Source organism: Rhincodon typus, chromosome 24 (assembly GCF_021869965.1).
Source record: "Rhincodon typus isolate 14 chromosome 24, sRhiTyp1.1, whole genome shotgun sequence".
Lineage (NCBI taxonomy): Eukaryota > Metazoa > Chordata > Chondrichthyes > Orectolobiformes > Rhincodontidae > Rhincodon > Rhincodon typus.
In genome coordinates, this window is record NC_063355.1 from 6,807,899 (window position 1) to 6,826,462 (window position 18,564).

At 41.0% G+C, this 18,564-nt stretch overlaps 1 protein-coding gene across 3 annotated transcripts in view; it reads right to left on the minus strand.

The window, feature by feature from the left end:
* Positions 1-2,808: 2,808 nt before the first annotated feature.
* Positions 2,809-18,564, minus strand: part of LOC109920667 (protein HIRA) — an 83,966-nt gene continuing 68,210 nt past the window's right edge. For 2 of the 3 annotated variants that reach the window (XM_048611601.1, XM_048611602.1), the window contains 7 exons: positions 17,941-18,102; positions 15,486-15,544; positions 10,259-10,364; positions 7,091-7,213; positions 6,075-6,238; positions 5,900-5,988; positions 2,809-3,690 (listed from right to left, as the gene is read on the minus strand). In XM_048611601.1, the coding sequence (XP_048467558.1) occupies positions 3,574-3,690; positions 5,900-5,988; positions 6,075-6,238; positions 7,091-7,213; positions 10,259-10,364; positions 15,486-15,544; positions 17,941-18,102 (820 nt within the window). In that variant the 3' untranslated portion in view covers positions 2,809-3,573. The remainder of the gene's footprint in view (positions 3,691-5,899; positions 5,989-6,074; positions 6,239-7,090; positions 7,214-10,258; positions 10,365-15,485; positions 15,545-17,940; positions 18,103-18,564) is intronic. The other variant, XR_007264686.1, reaches the window with a different exon arrangement.

Genomic DNA, 18,564 nt, shown 5'->3' on the forward strand with positions numbered 1-18,564 from the left:
TCACCTCCAAATACCACTATCAATATCTAAAAATCGCAAAGCAGGAGACGAATGGAATATTCCCCAGTTGCCAGGGATAAGTGTAATTCCAACAACACTAAAGAAACTCAGTGCCAATCTGAAGCAAAGTAGCTCCTTTGATTGACACCCCATCCATCACTTTAAACACTGATAGCCCCCACTAGTGGCACATCACAGCTGCAATGTGTACCATCTACAAGAAGGACTGCAGTACCTCACCAAGGCTCCTTTGACAATATCTTCTGAATTCATGCCTTTGAAGGACAATAGCAGTAGACATGAGACAATCTCCACCTGCAAATTTTCCACCAAGTCACATACCAATCTGATTTGGAACTAGATTGCTGTTCCTTCACTGTTGCTGCTTCAAAATCCTGGAACATTCTCCCGAAGTGTAACTGCAGCAATTCAAGACGGTGGCTTACTAATTAGGGATGTGCAATAAATGCTGATCTTGTGAAGCTCACATCCCAGAACGAATTAAGAAAAATACAACAGGGCATGTCACTTTGGAAACGTGAAGTTGAATGCAATTTACGTGGAGCTCGAGCAACTTAGTGGCACAGAAATAGGAGGCTTTTCAGGCCCTCAAGCCTGTTCCAATTAACCCATCTATAACTACAGATTGCTAGTGCTATTTCACACAATATTGGAAAGAAAGACCCTTTCAAAAATCCATGGTATTTCTGTCAGGATCAATATCATTTACGTCACAATTTAATGATTTGATTTATCGCCACTTGTACTCTACAACGAATAACACGGTAAAATACAGTGAAAAGCTTCAACTGTCACCACAATCACACACCATTCAAATACTTCAATGAAAAGAGTAAAAAGGTAAAGCTGAAAGAAGGTTCATCTTCGCTCCGCTGCCTCCATGAGTCCCGAGCCAGCTAACCAATGACACCCTGCCAGGCCAGGCCACCGCCCGCTCTGGCTACTCCCCTCCGTGATGTCACCTCCCCCCCTCCTCCCCTGACGCTGCTGACAAGAAGATGAAGAAGGGGGAAAAATAAAGCAAGACGACAAAAAGGGTAAGGAGAAAAGGCAGGAAGTGGCTGCCTGGAGCAGACGGGCCCAGGAGGCCGAACCTTGCTGGCACCACCATGGAATATTTAGAGCTTATTCAACAAAAAATGTTATCCAGTTAATTTCACATTACAATAATAGACATTAGCGAGATCAAGTTATCAACTGCTAACTCTCCTGACTTTAATTCAATAATCTCAGGAGGATTAGGCCTCTCATAAAAGGGTTTAACAGTCCATTCCATGCCCTTAATGGGCCTTATTTATAGGACAACTCGCAGGAGACAGCCTGGGTCTACTCTTGCTCATGTCCTTTTCTTTGTGAGTGCCTTAACCATCATGGGAGAAATGATGGTGAACTAAATATCCAATCCCCAACAATCCACCCACCCAAGCATGGTGACGAGCAATACCCCATTCTCTCCAGTATTGCTCTTTCATGGTCTCCCTGATTAGACCCCAGCAGTACCAACAGAGAGCTATCCAGATAATTCAGCCTCATATAGTGTGATGCTGCCCAGCTTAAAAATATGCCCATACAAGATTGTACACAGCGCAGGTAACTCTGCAAACAGAAAGCAAATAATGCTCAAGTCCATTCTGGGTTGTTTTCCAATTTACTCCAGCAGTGTGAGCTCAGTGGGAAGTTAACAATGGTGTCAGAACAAGCACAAGACCAGCAGCGAAGAGAGAGACCTGAGTGAGAGCAGGGCAAGAAAAAGCAAAACAAGGCAGAGGTAGGAGCAAGAGCTGATCGTTACACAGGGGGCAGTGGTGAAGGAGTTTGAAAATGTGTAAATCAATTCCAAACAGATTGTATCAGGCAGTTGGATTAAAACAAAACTCGAAGTGTAACATCACAGGGAAACAAGTGATTATTTGGTAAATATTTCTCATTATCTCGAACTAGGAGCCAAAAAACTAAAATCAAAAATCATGGCAAGTAAATTAATAATGCAAGCAGTAGCACACAACAAATCTAGAAACATTAATTAAAATCAAGCTTAAATAAGGTACAACTAGATTGTAAAAAAATCAAGTTTCTTTTAAGGCTGTAATGAGTAGATAAGACCTACTGCTTGTAGTTAGTGCATCACATTGGAAGTCAAGATATTTCATGTGCCTTGAGGACTCACGTGTGTGTAGAGAATGTCTATTACTACTGAATTCTGAGTTTCTGAGCTTGAGGGCAGCTGGAGTCACAATGGAGCTTTGGGAAGGATGCGTTTCCTGGATCATACATTCCAGGAAGTCGTCATACCACAAGGTGTTGAGAATGCAGGATAGCAGAAGGGTGGCCATCCACAAGAGGAAGAACAGAGGTGTTTGTGTTGCAGTAAGTGGTCTGCAGTTCAGGGTTGAAACTTCAGAGTTCTGCTTTTAAGAGTTAGGAAAGAGGGTGCTGTTGCTCCATTGCAATACTCAAATCACAGTTGCTGACTTGATTAGACGTTCAGGGTATTGAAAAATCAAACGTGAAACCTTGAGGCGCTCGTGGTTTCAAGATTGGGCTGCGGGCTGCTCAATTGTAAACACAGCCTTGATCAACTTGAGTTTCATACAAAATTCAGATAGCTTTACTGTGACTTCAGTGTTGCAGCATTTATGATCATATTAATCAATGTTCAGTTCAGCAAGGACAATCTGTATTGTTTGCCTATGCCAGGACTTGGTTAACTTGGTCACATAAGTAGACTCACTCTTGCGTGGGTTGCCTTGTATGGAATGTTGTAATTCCAACAGGGAAAAACAGAGATACAATATTCTATCTTTATTTTATAAAAAAGAACAAAAAAATTGCCTGTATAAAGTTAAAAGGTACCAAAGGGCGGATTAGGTTTCTGTACAACTTTGCCATATTCATGGTCACTCATTAGAATTTCTTTTTCTCGCATTCACACTTTTAACAATGACTGACAGTAAACAAATGTGTAACTTAGTACATCAGGCAAACTGAAAACTACACCGTGAAAAGTCTGAACTCAGCAGCTCATCCTCTAACTGAGGAGACTCGAAGCCTGATGGCTTTCACATCTATGTTGCCCTTTCCTCTCTATGGAAAGGAACAACCAGTAAATTGCTGAGTGTCATACAGCATTGGACTTGGTAGCTTATTGTGGGCACAGGGTGCGAAGTCACTCTATCTGGTAAGTAAGGAGGCCAGTGTACAAGTTGGGTAGAGTCATCAATCTTGGTCACCTCCAACCAAACACTGGGTTGGAGCACTGGCCCCCCTGGTCACCCATGTCCTGCAGTACCGCCGCAGATCAACTGTGTGCACGTGCACTGCCCAGTCGCTAGTTGCGAAGTGATGCATTCAGACCAGCAACGCCATTTCCGTGAGAATGTCACGACCTGAAGTAGGCCAGCTTGGTGGAACTAAACGTAGACGGCTCTCCCAGGTCGAACCCCAAATCCTCACAAGTCCATCTCTCCCAAACGGGGTCACCAGCTGACCACAGCAAATCTCCCCGAGAACTAGCACAGTCCGATCCTCAAAGAAAAAAACTACGGGGTAATGCTACTTGTCTTTCAGAAGGTCCAGCTGGTCCTGGTACTCCGTGAAGAGTCTCTGGAATCGGAGATTCTGTCCAATCACAGGAAGCATTTCCTTTAGCAGCTCTCTTTTCCGCAGTCCCTGCATTTGGAATGAAAAGACCTTTCAGATAAATGCTCAGTAACTGCAACAGCTCTAATTCTTGCATCACTGATTGGGAAGTCTAGCACCAAAGGATATGAGTTTGCATACCACAGCAATCAATCTCACACAGTTACAAGTACAGACTGCAGCACACAATCTCTTACTCACATGTATAAAACAAAAACTGCTGGAAAAACACAGAAACATCGAATGTAGGAGCAGGAACAGGGCATTTGACCCTTCAAGCCATCATGCCATTCAATATGATCATGCCTGATCATCCAATACCCTGTTCCCACTTTCTCCCCATACCCTTTCATCCTTTAGCCCTAAGAACTATATTAAACTCCTTCTTGAAAACATTCAATGTTTTGGCCTCAATCGGTTTCTGCTAGTTGACTTCTAGTTGAAGAAATTTCTCCTTATCTTAAAAGGCCGACCTCTTATCCTTAGACTGTTACCCCTAGTTTGGACACCCTGGTCATCGTGAACATCTTTCTTGCACCCTGTCTAATCCTGTTAGAATTTTGTAGGTTTCTATGAGACTCCCTCCTCATTATTCTAAACTCAATTGAATAGAGTCCTAACTGATCCAGTCTTTCCCCATAGTCAGTCTCACAATCCGACGAATGAGGCCAGTAAACCATTGCTGTATTTTCTACATAGTCAGAGCATCTTTCCTCAGATAATGAGACCAAAACTGCACATGATACTCCATATGGTCTTACCAAAGCCCTGGACAGTATCAGCAAAACATCCCTGCTCCTGTACACAAATCCTCTTGGTATAAAAGGCCAACATACCTTTTACCTTCTTCACCAGCATGCTCACTTTCAATGACTGGTGTACAAAGATACCCAGATTTCATTGCACCACTCCCTCTCCCAATCAATAACCCATTCAGCTGGTCTGCCTAGTTTTTGGTACCTGCCTAGGTTTTGCTACCAAAGTGGATAATCTCTCATTTATCCACAATATACTGCATCTGCCATGTACTTTTCCATTTACTTAATTTGTCCAAATCACACTGAGGTGTCTTTGCAATCCTCACAGCATACACTTCCACCCAGTTTTGTGTCACCTGCAAACTTGGAAATATGACAGTTTCCTCATCTAAATCAATAATACATATATTGTGAATAGCTGGGATCCAAACACTGAACCCTCCGCCTGTCACTCAGAAAAAGACTCCTTTACTTTTACTCTTTGTTTCCTGTCTGCGAACCAGCTTCTGAGGAGGAAACAGTCAGTGTTGAGATCAGTAGGATTCGACTTTCAAACTGTTCCAAAGAACAGCCACACTGGACTGAAATTTAACCGTCTCTCTCTCTCTACGCAGGTGTTGCCAGACACAGTCACAGGGCAGACTGCGGCACACAATCCCCCAAACACAGTCACAGGGCAGACTGCAGCATGCAATCCCCAACTCGTAATGATAAGTCTTTCAGTCCTAGATCTGCCTCTTCCCTCTTATACAATGACTACGCAGTGTGGAGTCAGCAAATTTTGCTGAAATTAAAATAAATAGAACAAATTATTTAACACCTAATTTTTCATGCAAAAATGTTTCCTTATAGTCCCTTGGAGGAGGATGAAGTTGGACGTGGGAAGAAAAGCAAGTGACATGCCCCAGTCATGCCCCTGGTTAAAGTTGGACTGTTTTCTTCCCTCTTTTCTGCCTCCACACAAACCACATTGTCAGCTGAAGATATCTAGCCAGAACAAGGTTAAACTAACACCTCCAACTCCTAAGTGGTCGAGTTTGAGCCTTCACAGGGGGTTTTAAGCATGTGAATGCCACAGCTTTGTTCTCAGTGCCAACAATCTTTTCTCGGAGAGTAACCATCAGAAGCAGGAACTCTCCGATTTCCCTCATTTCTGGCCAAAAGGTGGTAGAGCTGACTTGTCAACCCATAACACAACCTGGATGAGATCAGCTACCTTCACATGGGGGTTTCCTGGTCTTGTTCCAATGTATACTGTTCTGAATAGTGCAATTGCTTACTGAGCAGAACAAAATAAAACCAAAAATAACATACAGCAGCATTTCTGAAATTACACAGATCTAAACAGAACTGTATTGCTTGAAAAGTACTGGCCACGTTCTGACTACGTATATAGATAACTGCACTATACACCAATGCTTTAATACTGCTATCACACAACGAAGGTCTCTGCCTGATGTGTTAAATGATCTAGTGCTTACCAGGACAGTTGACTCCCACTGACTACTGGAAGAGCTGTGAACAGGACCCAGCAAATCTTTACACAACTCCCTTAAGCGAGGCTCAAATCCTGCAATAAGACACAACTGTTAGCACAGTACCTGAGTAAAAATCAATCAATCAATCTAAGGCAAAGGTCTTGAGAAGCAAGACTACCTTCATTGACTAAATAGCGGGTGTAGATGAGAAGCCAGTGACGGTATTCCTGGCTAGATTTTAGCGTCATTGCAGCTGCAACCTGATTTTCCAGATAAGCCAGTGTCGTCCCTCGCTGTAAAACATGAGGCATCGAGGAGAGTCTGGCAGCCTGGCGTCCAGCACTAGAAAATACACAGATTGACTTTACAGCTCACCAGCAATGAAATCACATCCTTGGCACAAAGTGAGCTGTAGACATTGTTGCTGTTATCCTTTCACATAAAAAATCACAGGGTCCAGAATTTTACTTTCCACAGGAGAGGTTTACTGGCGGGATAATCCGTAGAATTTCCCAGGTGGCCCTCCCATTGCCCTGGCTGTTTTGTACTTCTATAGGGTACAGGTGAAGCCAGTTAATGGGCAGATAAGGGCCGTGGTCCCACCACCCTCAAATTTAACGCTGATGGAAGGAGATCAGGGAGGGGGTTTGCAAGTCAAGTAATCTGCTCAGGCCGCAGGTTGGAAAGTGAAGGTGTGCATTTCTCAAAGGCAAACCTTCCGAATCTTCTTCCCATCTTCAAGGTCTGCCTTCCATCCCTGGGGAAGAGGGGTAGCCATGTTCTGTTCAAGGAAGAACATCCACTGGTATTCCCACAATAATCAGCAAGAACAGACCTTGATACATCATTTGACTCACAGTGAAGGAACACAAAGTCACAGCACCACCAATGCATATTCCTCTGTATCACCTTGCAAACATACTGAGATGGAAGGTCACTTCAGGAAGTTGACAGTAACTTTGCTGTTTCAGAAATTGTTTACACAAGTGCACACCCATTTGGATCAAACTGGAAATCAGTGCAATCTCAATGCAGAAGTTGGTGGAGAATCAATATGACCACTTTTACAGAAAATATTTTGGACCAATGTTTCTAATCAACAACTTTGGAAAAATTAACAAATGAGTTCAAATAACATTATGCCAGTTGTCTCTTTAATGCAATGATGGACAGATCAGCAATGTTGGCACTTACTTGATCCCACAGCCTTGCACTGTAGCCAATGGACCTGAGCACAACATGGCCTCCTGAGAAGTTAAACAACTGCGATAATCGGCACACTGAACCAGTGAGTCCTGTTTATCCGAGATCAAATTCCTGAAAAATAAAACAATGCAAATGAAACAAGAGGCCTGAAGGTGAATAACACAAGTTGGACTGTCTGTATCATCCCTGCTTTGGTGTCAGATCATTGCAAATTCGCAAAGGTTGTGAAACATAACCTAGAAAAAAGACCATTAGCTTGAGTCACACAAATAGATAAGGGATCTACTCTTCCATCTGTATACCATAGTGATACCATTTTTCCAAGAAGGAATAATGAACACTTACTCTGTCTTCTTGCTGATTCTTATTCCTGACTGTAGCTGAGTTGAGCTGAGTTGCATTTACACTTATTGAATATGGCCAAACACTCAATGATACTCTGCACCTCATGCCAATTTAGCACAAAATGCCTAGAGTAGTTTGCTTCTTAAGAGCCAGGTGTGGCAGCAGTACTAGAGTTTCATAAAAATCAAAAGAACTGCGGATGCTGTAAATCAGGAACAAAAACAAAGTTGCTGGAAAAGCTCAGCAGGTCTGGCAGCATCTGTGGAGGAGAAAACAGAGTTAACGTTTCGGGTCCAGTGACCCTTCCTCAGAACTCAGTTCGGAGGAAGGGTCACCGGACCCGAAACGTTAACTAGAGTTTCATGATTATTATTGTGGCCAAAGCACTACACTGTGATTTAACTGGTCTTTCTGTTCACCCTTTTCAAGTTTGGCCATGATCTGATCTCGCAACATTAACAATTCTCTTGGGGAGGAAAGCACACATGCACTGGAAGGATGCGCAAATTCAAAGTGGCGAACATTTTAAAGCAGCTACCAGGCGGTATTTACTGTCATCTGATTTAACACATTCTTTCTGTTCTGTATTTTAACAAGCTGTAACAAAACCTGGGAAAATTACACTCAAGTTTCCCACTGTTGACACAGGTCACAGTAAGAAACCAACCCAATGCTACACTTTTCAATATTAACCATTTTCAGCTACCGGGAATAAAGACAATACTTAACATCAAGCATGTACCATACAGAAAAAGGCAGTTTAACTCATTTGTATACAATACTTCAATACTGTTTAGTAAAGGACGCTTTGGAAGCAGCTATGGTGTATGTTTGTGTCTGTACATTTCAACAGATATGCATTCACATGATACACTAGTCATTCCCCTGTGAGGATCCAATGTGTTACACAGAAAGGCCAGTCTGTTATCTCTACAAACAGCACCAGTTTGCTGGCTGCAAAATAGATTGTTTTTAGTAAGGGAAAATCCCAGACACTCAAGGCATTTAAATCTGAATCAAATAAATACTCCCATGTGCTATTTATGATGCTTGACTGCTGTGTTTGGTCTATTTGAAAGTACAGTTCAGTTACACTTCCCCAGTTACTCAAATCAGATCAGTGGTTTCAGTCAGCTATTTTGAGATCTGCTTAGATTCTTTCATTACAAAATTCAATTTAAAATGATTAATTGCATTTAAAAAATGCTATTAAAAATCCCCAAAAAAGCAAATAAAACAAAAGAACAAAAAGATGCTGGAAGTACTTAACAGCCCTCTTAAACAAAAAGGACGTGTTCTGACCATCCTGATACCACTTGGGTAATTAGGCTGTGTTCTCATAGCAGTTACACACGGGCTGGTTAAAAAAAACTGTATCACAAAGCTTTGACTCAAAATGATAGGGCTGTAACAAAATGGTCATGGGTACAATCACCAATCAGCATTCAAAGCCCCATGAGCTCTCAGAACAGCTGTGTGGCACTGATCTGCATCAAGATTTTGAATCCAAATCAGTGATCAACAGGGAATTGGATAATTACTTGGAAAGGAAAAATATTTGCTGAGATATGCAGGCCTAATTGGGTAGATCCTTCAAAGAATGAATACAGGCATATCAAGCTAAAGAACCTCTTTCTATACTGCAGACTCTCTGATGGATGTCGGAAAGTGTAGTGATCCCAACACCATAACTAGGTTGCCACATTATAATTCCACCCCTACCCCATTATAACTTGAGTTATAATGTCAATGTCCCTATTCACTGAAGTATTAATACATTCACCATAGAACATCATAATTAGGGATTACCCTTTTAAGCAGAGATAAGGAGAGATGTTCTTTTTCAGAAGGTTGCGCAAGTTTGGAACTCTGCCTCAGAAACAGATTGAGGATTATTATTAAGGCAGGGGTAGACAGTCTTAGATTCCCTGGCTTCCCAAGAATCTCTCAGGGGTAGATAGGAATATGAAATTCAAAATACAAACAGATCAGCCATGATCTTCGAGGGGTTCAATTCTGGTCTCCCCGCTAGAGGAAAGTTGTTTTTAAACTTGAAAGAGTTCAGAAAAGATTTACAAAGACATTGCTGGGATTGGAGCGTTTGAGCTATAGGGAGAGGCTAAATAGGCTGAGCTTTTTTCTGGCAGTGTCAGAGGCTGAGGGGTTACATTATAGAGGTTTATAAAATCATGAGGGGTATAGATTAGGGTGAATAGTCAAGGTCTTTTTCCCAGGGTAGGGAAGTGCAGAATTTGAGGGCACAGGTTTAAAGTGAGAGGGGCAAGATTTAAAAGGGACCTGAGGGGCAACTTTTTCACGCAGAGGATAGTGCATGTATGGAACAAGGAGGTGCCAGAGGAAGTGGCAGAGGCTGGTACAATTACATCATTTAAAAGACATCTAGATGGGTACATGAATAGGAAGGGTTAAGTTGAGGATATCTGGTCGGCATGGACATGTTGAACCAAAGGGGCTGTTTCCGTGCTGTATAAATCTATGATTCTATGGCCTACTCCTGCCCCAAATCCATATATTTGTATGTGATAGTGAATACTCAGCATGCACAGTGCACCGTTTATGTGTAGAAGACGAGTGAGGAGATCCAGTTTACTAAAAATGAATGGATACTGCTGTACATTTATTGACTGTCTATCAAAATGTCTCTTATAATACCCACATCTCCCACCCATGCACAATCCTCCCCGCTTGAACCAGGAGCAATATTTGTCTGTCAAATTAAAAGAAAATGCAAAGTTTGATCACCAGAATATCAAGATTCACTTTTAGACCAATCAAATCATTACTCCTTACCACGTGCATAGGGAAGTGTTGAAGCAGTACGACTTGCCATTGGACAGAGTGACCACGGGGACACCATGGTGTGTAAGCAGCGATTGTGTTATAGTGGTATCGTTATCTGCAGACAAAAGGTCAGAAAATATCAAAGCTCAGCCACAATCTTTATAAAATATAGATTCCAAAATCAAGGGACAATACCAGTGGGGTTCACTCAACAAACAAGATGATTACACCGTATTCATCGTACAGTAAACTGGGTCACATCCTCTAATACACGGTCAGGGGTCACAGTGCAGTCAGTAATACTTAAAGTCCTGATGGACAGCATCTTATGTTAAGGATTACTGTATATTCTACAATATAGTGCTGGCCTGAGAGTATAGTAAATTTTGTAACACTTTTGTCTGCGTTTATTGTGCATTCCGTAGTATAGCAATCTTTCTTACTGAATCCAATGTATTTTATAATACACCACTCTGTCTCATGAATTCCACAATTTAGGAGTGGAACATCATGAATGTGACACCTTCACATAGATTCCACATTATTCCTTGTACATTTAACCAAAGCTCCTTATTGCACATAGGGGTTCAAATTTACACATTGGCTTACATTGGTTCTCCACCACAGCATGTGAGCTACAATATGCTTCTCACTTTAATAGCCAGTGCTGACTTTGGCAGCAATTCCCATTCCAGTTGAGGAAATGATGAATCACTGAAACGAGTTTTGTTTCATGGAGAAGATTGTGGCAGTTAAATCTAAGTTGCAAGTGCAACTGTAATCGGCAATACACTGTGACGTTGAAGCAGTCCTTGGCATTACCAAATTTTGCAACATAAAAGATTGAATATCCATCCCATTATGACTATGTGAGTTCTTTGAAGGCACTATGCCATTTTTCTATAGACTGTTTATGGGCAATGACACCACTAGATGGAACATTGCAGTCCACAAGCGCAAAGAGAGAGAGAGCTGTGCTTGAGTGAATAAGGCAGAAACAACAGTGGGATTGCACCAAAATACATTCCAACCAGAAACAAATAGACAGATCACAACAATTTTGTACACTGTCTGTAAATGTCTTTGCAGATTGGCACTTCTACTGACTGTTAAATGGTCTGGTCTCTGTGCAGGTACAATGCAATGTTGACTGACAATTAAGTCTTTTCATTGAAACTACAGACTCTGCAGCTCCAAAATTTACAGATTGATTACAATCATTACTGTTCTTTCCAGATCTTACAACTAGTTCAAAATTTAACATTATTTTGGCCTGATGTCACAGGTGCAACTGCATATGTGCATATGGATCACGGTAACTCGCTTTGCATTAGGAATTTAGATTGTTTCATTTCATCTCATTACTTTGTTTCTTGGTATATTTCCAATTCTCTTTTGAATATTAACACGGAATCTACTTCAACCACACTATCAAGCAGTGCAGTCCAGATGCTGTAACTTGCAGTGCTTAAAAAAAATGCATCTCCTCCCCAGTTCTGTCAGCAATTACCCTAAATTTGATATTCACTGCCAACCACAGATTGCTTTGACTGCAACTTATTTTTATCTGTCAATGTTCTCCAGCCAGCAATGGAGAACAAATTTTTAGAAGTTTGTTGTTTACCAACTGCCAATCACCAGAGGCAACTGACAGCTTTCTCATTTGATGATTTAAAGGAGATTAGTCCTTCACATATAGTCCAGTTGGTGGTTTCCCATTCCTTGATCCAAACAATGTCGGTGGATCTTGCTCAGGAAATTTGCGCCATATCAAGATGGAAGGTCGGGAAAATGGAAGACATGCATTTTGTCTAACTTCTTCATGACCTCAGGATGTCTGAAAGCACTTCATAGTCAATGAAATACTTTAAATGCAATTGTTACTGTAATGTGGCAAAGCCAGTTTGCGAGTTGCACAAACAACAAAGTAGTCTTCAGAAATTGATCATTATCATTGATAAGCTCTCTGCTCTTCTTTGATGTGATGTGGTTGGATCTTTTATATCCATCTAAGGTGGCACAGGAGGGCCTTGGTTTAATATCTCATCCAAAAGCCAGCACCTCTGACATGCAACGTTAGCCTAGATTTTTGTGCTCAAGTCATGTAGAGTAAGTGGAACACAACAAACTCCTGACTCAGAGCTGGGACCAATTGAGCCATGGCTGACAAAGGAGAACACAGAGTGAGTGATCGCAGTTTCTCTAATCTTGTCATGTAATTTATATATTTGGCAGTGACATTTTGAGTCATAGTTACCCAAAGGAGGATTGGGATTTTGACTGAAAATGCCAAATACGTCATTCATCACTTGCGAAAGAAAATCTTTTCTGAACTAATATCTTACACCTTGTAATATCTTACATCTTATAATATTTTCCATAACACATTTTGTCCCAAGATATAAATTCAACATAAAAACACAGACAACCGAATTCATGAATCCCTGGACTTATTCCCACTCATCAAGGACTGGGAAACATAGGAACTCACCAACTGGTTCACCCACAGTGAAAATGGCCCTAGCTAAACAGTTTCAGGACAATTCAGGGACTCAGTTACGAACCGAGTATGTATTAGTGAAGACATAGAAACAATGCTGCAAGACTACTCTTCAAGACTACTGCAAATACTAAAAGCTGTCAGGCCAGGTGATCAAAAGGTCCTCAGATGTACTCCTGTTAACTACATAAGAAACCTCAATGACTTGGTGAGAATGTTTGCGCGGAACTGCTCTCCTCCTGTGAAAACTTAAGTCTTGTATTTCATTGTACAGAGTTACTAACTGCTCCAAACACTAGCACTTTGCTTGATAAGATGTGTAGGTGCTGTTGTCATGTAGGAAACAGGGGAGTCAGCTTGCATACAGAAAGATCCCTCAAATACAGCGATTAGGTATTCACCAGCTAATTTGTTTTAGCGTTGCTGATTCAGATATAAATCTTGGCCAGGATTTTGTGGAAACTTGCTACTTCGCCAGATTTGTTTTAATTTGGAGTGTTTCTGCTCTTCTTAATCTGGAGTTGGGTTGTTAGGATGCCCCAGTTAGATCTGCTTGTAAAACTGCCAGGCTAGAAAACTTTGGGAACATGAAGTCAAATGGAGTGATGGAGAACCAGAAGGCCTAGCCTGAAAACCTGAATGTAAACGTCAGCAATTCACATGCCTGCTAGTTACCTGTGAAGTGGTGGTATAGTACTGGTGGGTGGGTTGTTGGGGGAAAGGAAGCGAGGTGGTGAACTGGAGGAGGGTGTAAAAAGCAGTGTTTGCTTTGCTCAAGTTCAATTTGATTGCTCAGAAACAGATGCACAGGAAATGCACGGGAAAATACAAAATAGAACCGAGACTGCAATGGCAGAAAAAGGCACAATTGTTTTATTTTAAGCAATCAAAGCAGCCTGTTGGGTGTCATTACAAATGAGGTGTAATTAACAAATAGCCCAGTAAACATTTGCCAGTCCTAAGTTCACATGTATGACACTATCTATGGTTAAGGGACAAAGAACTAAAGGGACAGCCCTGGTCTAATCCATTCCATAGAAAGAGAATCAATTGAAATATTAATGGGGGCAAAGATGCCTACTATTGCCAATATAGAAATTTCTGTCTTTTAGTCAGCATGAAGACTGCCTTCTTACTAAGTTGAAAAATAAGCCAGAGACAAAAGCCCTCAGGAAAAGTGGCTGCTGAAAAGAAATTGCGAATGCTAACCTTTACACTGTATGAATAATGAAGGAAGTTTTATTCCTGAACTGTTTCAGATTCCATACTTTCCCACTCACTTTCACCTCTATACACTGTCCGCATTTAACCTACCACAGCATTTTTTTGCCATTAATCATTAAAGAGTACACTTGTAGCATCTCAACAATTGATTACTTCAATGATCTTCCCCATTAACTCTAACTTGGCCTAAATTCCGGTACATAAGATATATTTTAAAGAATCATTAAACTCAAAACGTTAACTCTGTTTCTCTCTCTGTAGATGCAGGCAGACCTGTTGAGTTTCTCCAGCATCTTCTGTTTTTATTTCAGATTTCCAGCATTTGCAATATTTTGCTTTTATTTGACCTTTCCAAGCTGAGTCCCACTTGCCCATCATTGCAATGCCAACCAAGCTCCTCTAACTCCCCACACATTAAGTTTAAAATCCTAGTCTTGGTCTTACCCACTCTCCAGCTCAGAAACCACTTTAGTCACATTTTCCATACCAAATGTGCTTCTGATGCAGATCACTTTTTTTGCTGTATCGTCTTTAGCTGCATGGGACCTTATTTTCTAAAGTTCCCTCCATAAATCTCTCAGCATCATCTTTTTTGTCCATTAAAACCCATCCTTCAACCAAGATTTTGGACACTCCTAATTGTTCTCCTTTCTGACTCAGAGTCCATATCCTTTACTGTGAAGGACTGTAGGAAAGGCTTTATGTTAAAGGCACTTTATGAATATACATTATAATATCTGTTGTTGATGACTATTTATGGAAACTGTCATCCAACTGTAAAGACAAAAAGTATGGAAATGAGTCCAAACAGTATATCATGTAACATCCTTCTATTTTACATGATGCAGAGAAATGGAAAAGAAATTCGAGTTTCTAAAAAAAAAAGGGGAACAGCAGCTGTGGTTAAGAAAACAGAAGAGTAGGACTGATGGATTGAATAGTTGACCCCTGTGCCATCGTGAAGCTGCAACTTTACAATATTAGCTGGAAAGGCTTTATAAATACAGGGCACCAACATACTGCCCAGGAGTCTGAGCTAGAGGTTGGATCCCTTTTCCTGAACTCTGCCCCACAGTGGATATGTATTGTAGCCAACCAGGAAGTTTGAGTCCACAAATCTGAATTCAGCACAATGCTCAAGCAAACCAGGTTTCAGGTTGAAACAGAATAGTGAAACAGGCCAACCTGACTGTGAGAATATGTGCCACATTTGATCGAATACAAAAGCAAGGTTTCAGAATATTAAGTCATTGAAGGGAAACAGAAGATGGTTGAGGAAGAAAAATGGGAGGAGTTTCTACTTAAAGCTCCGTCACTTATGTCACTCATAAAACAAAGACCTGCAGATGCTGGAAAACGGAATTAAAACAACATGCTGGAGAAACTCAGCAGGTCTGAAAGAAACAGAGTTAACGCTTTGAGTCCAGTGACTCTCTCTCAGAAGAAGTGTCATATCTGCTTTTATAGTTAAGAATACGAAGTATGACTAAATAGAAATCAAAGCTGAAGTACCTGATAATATAGTGATTAGAGACTCGTCTTTCACCAGTACGGTCTGCTTCTTTGCATCCCTGGAAGAACAATAAAACAAAATTCAATTGAAGATTCTGAAACAGTCCCAACAGATTAAAGGTGACAAATTAATCCCTTTATTTAAAAAGGGAGAGGAAAAAATCAGCAATTACCGACCACCTAGCCTAACTTGCATAGTAGGAAAGATGCTGGAGTCTATTACAAAAATGTAATAGCAACACTTAGAAAATAGCGATGAAATTATACAAAGACAACATGCAATTTTGTAAAAGAAAGCATGTTTGACAATAGAGTTTTCTGAGAACATAACAAGCAGAATAGATGAGGGAGAATCAATTAACGTGATGTATTTGGATTTTCTGGAAGTTGTTATGAACTACCATTTAAAAAGTTATTATGCAAAATCAAAGCATATGGAATTGTTGGTAGTATGATAGCATGGATTGAGAATTGGTTGGCAGACAAGAAATGGAGAGTCAGAATAAATGGGTCAGCTTCAGAGTGGAAGGCAGTGTCAAGTCAGGTACCAAAGGAATCAGTGCTTGGGCCCTCGCAATCATAATACGTAATCAATAATTTGGATGAGGGATTCAAATGTAATATTTCGATGTTTGTTGATGACACAAAACTAGGTGGGATTGTAAATGGTGAGGAGAATGTAAAGAGGCTTCGGACAAGTTGACTGCGTAGGAAAATGCTTGGAAAATGCTGTCTAATGAGGATAATGTGAAATTATCCACCTCAGTGGAAAAAAAACAGCGAGGCAGAGTATTAATTAAATGGTAACAGATTGGGAAATGCAGATGTACAAAGGCATCTGACTGTCATTGTATACTGGTCATTGAAAGCTAGTATGCAGGTACAGCAAGCAATTAGGAAGATAAATGGCCTGCATTGTAAGAGGGTTTGCATATAGGAGCACGGAAGGCTTACTGCAGCTGTACAGGGCCTTAGTGAAAGTAGTGTGTTCAGTTTTGGTCTCCTTACCTAAGAAAAGATATACTTGTCAAAGAGGGAATGCAGCAAAGATTAATCCAACTGATTACTGGGTTGGCAGGTTTACCATAGGAGGAGAGTTTAATGGGGCCTGTATTCACCTGGATTTTGAAGAATGAGAGGGTATGTCACAGAAATATGTAAACTTTTGACAGGGCTAGATGGACTGAATGAAGGATGATGATTCCTGTGGTCACGTGGCCCAAAATAAAGGCTCACAGTCTCAGGATACACCTTAACTCTATCACAGGTCATTTCAGATTAAGATGAGGAGCAATTTCTTCACTCAGAAGATGGTGAACTTGTGGAATTCTCTATCACAGAAAGTGATGGATGCTAAGTCACTGAATATATTTATGAAAGGAATTGATAGATTTCTGTAGGCTAAAGGTGTCAAGGGATATACGGAGAGAGCAGGTATATGGCGTTAGGATAGAGGATCAGCCATGATCATGTTGGAACGGTACAACGGGCTCAATGGGCCAAATGCCCTAACCTATTTTCAGTGTTTCTATCTTTCGTGTTGAAAATTGTGGCATGTGTAACATCAGCAAGGTGCAGCCCCAGTGGGCATCAATAACTCTAGTCACTGAGCTTCAGGGCAACACCAGATATGAGATGTTCCTTCATCGGTGCAGTGAGCTTAGAAAGCCATATTAGCTTAAATGCAATCAGAAGCTCACCTCTCAGCAGCTAAACTTCCATGTATCTAGATTGTTTAGAACAACAAATTCAATGCATGCAGGCTTTAATCTCAAATGATTAAGTTAGTTAGTTTCATGCTGAATGTCAGTTTTCTTCATCATGAGACACAGTTATGTCCCAAATGGAAAACTACCACCAAATGCAGCATGAGGCTGGATTGTCCAGAAGATCCCAGCTTCTAAAGCACATTAAATTGCTAATCTTAGCCAGAACAAGGCTATTGCTGGCCTCAACTGGAGTAACTAAGTTTCTTTTTACAATCTCCTGCCCAGTAGATTACTCCATACATTTATCATATTTTGCATATTAGAGACCTGTGGTGGCAGAATCATTTTTAGTTTCATCACATTTAGGATTCTTGCCCATTTAATTTTAATGGAAAATCCAGATATTTCAACAATATTTTTCATTTAACTTTTGTCATTAGAAATTGAGGTGCTTTTTAAACCTTTCCTGAGAATTTATCGCAATTACATCATCTTCATTGCATCATCATCAATGTTTGCCTACACCAAGAAGAGGGAGAGAAGGGTGGGGGACAGTAGGGAGAGAGGGAGAGAGGGAGGGAGAGAGAGAGCGAGAGAAACAGAAACACACACACACACACACACACACACACACACACACACACACACAAAGGTCAGTTGATTGTTTCTGTACAACATTCATCCTCACACTCCTACTCTGTGATCAATTTGGATGGGCATTTTGGGTGCTATTTTTAAGCACTTACCAGACAGAAAGTGTAGCAGTAGCCAACAGAGCCATCACAAAGTGGCTCGCACAATGCAGTGTAGAGATGGGCGACTGTAGAAGGATGGCAGGGAGCAGCCGTCGCCCACTTGCTGAAAACACAGAGACTGTCCGCTCCTCACAAGCCACACTTACAAGGTCACTACAAAAGGAGTAAAATGGATCAGACGGAGTTCTTCTGAAACTCTGCATTAATTAGACTAAACAGCATCAGGGTTGGAGCAGGAGTAGGGGGAAATAGAGAAACGACACCTCATCAACAGGGGGTTGTGAAGAAATCCTACTGATGGGGAGAAACCACAGCCTGACAGCAAAAGGGTGGATTTTGTTTAAGATAGGAATTTCTCCATCCTTCAGAATTTCCAACACCACAATAATCCATGTCAGCATCACAATCTGTTTGTAATATTGCCTGGAGGGAGCTGGGTGGTTGAATCAAAGCACTCTATCTCAGGGCTACAGCTTCAAGTCAACTTTGGGACAAAAAAAAATTTAAACATCTCTACCCACCTCCAAAGTTTCCCAGAATTCAACAATAATTTCAAATCTGGGAGAGAAAGCAATAGCTGGTGTGTGGGCTGCTGCAATAAAGGACACTGTCCTC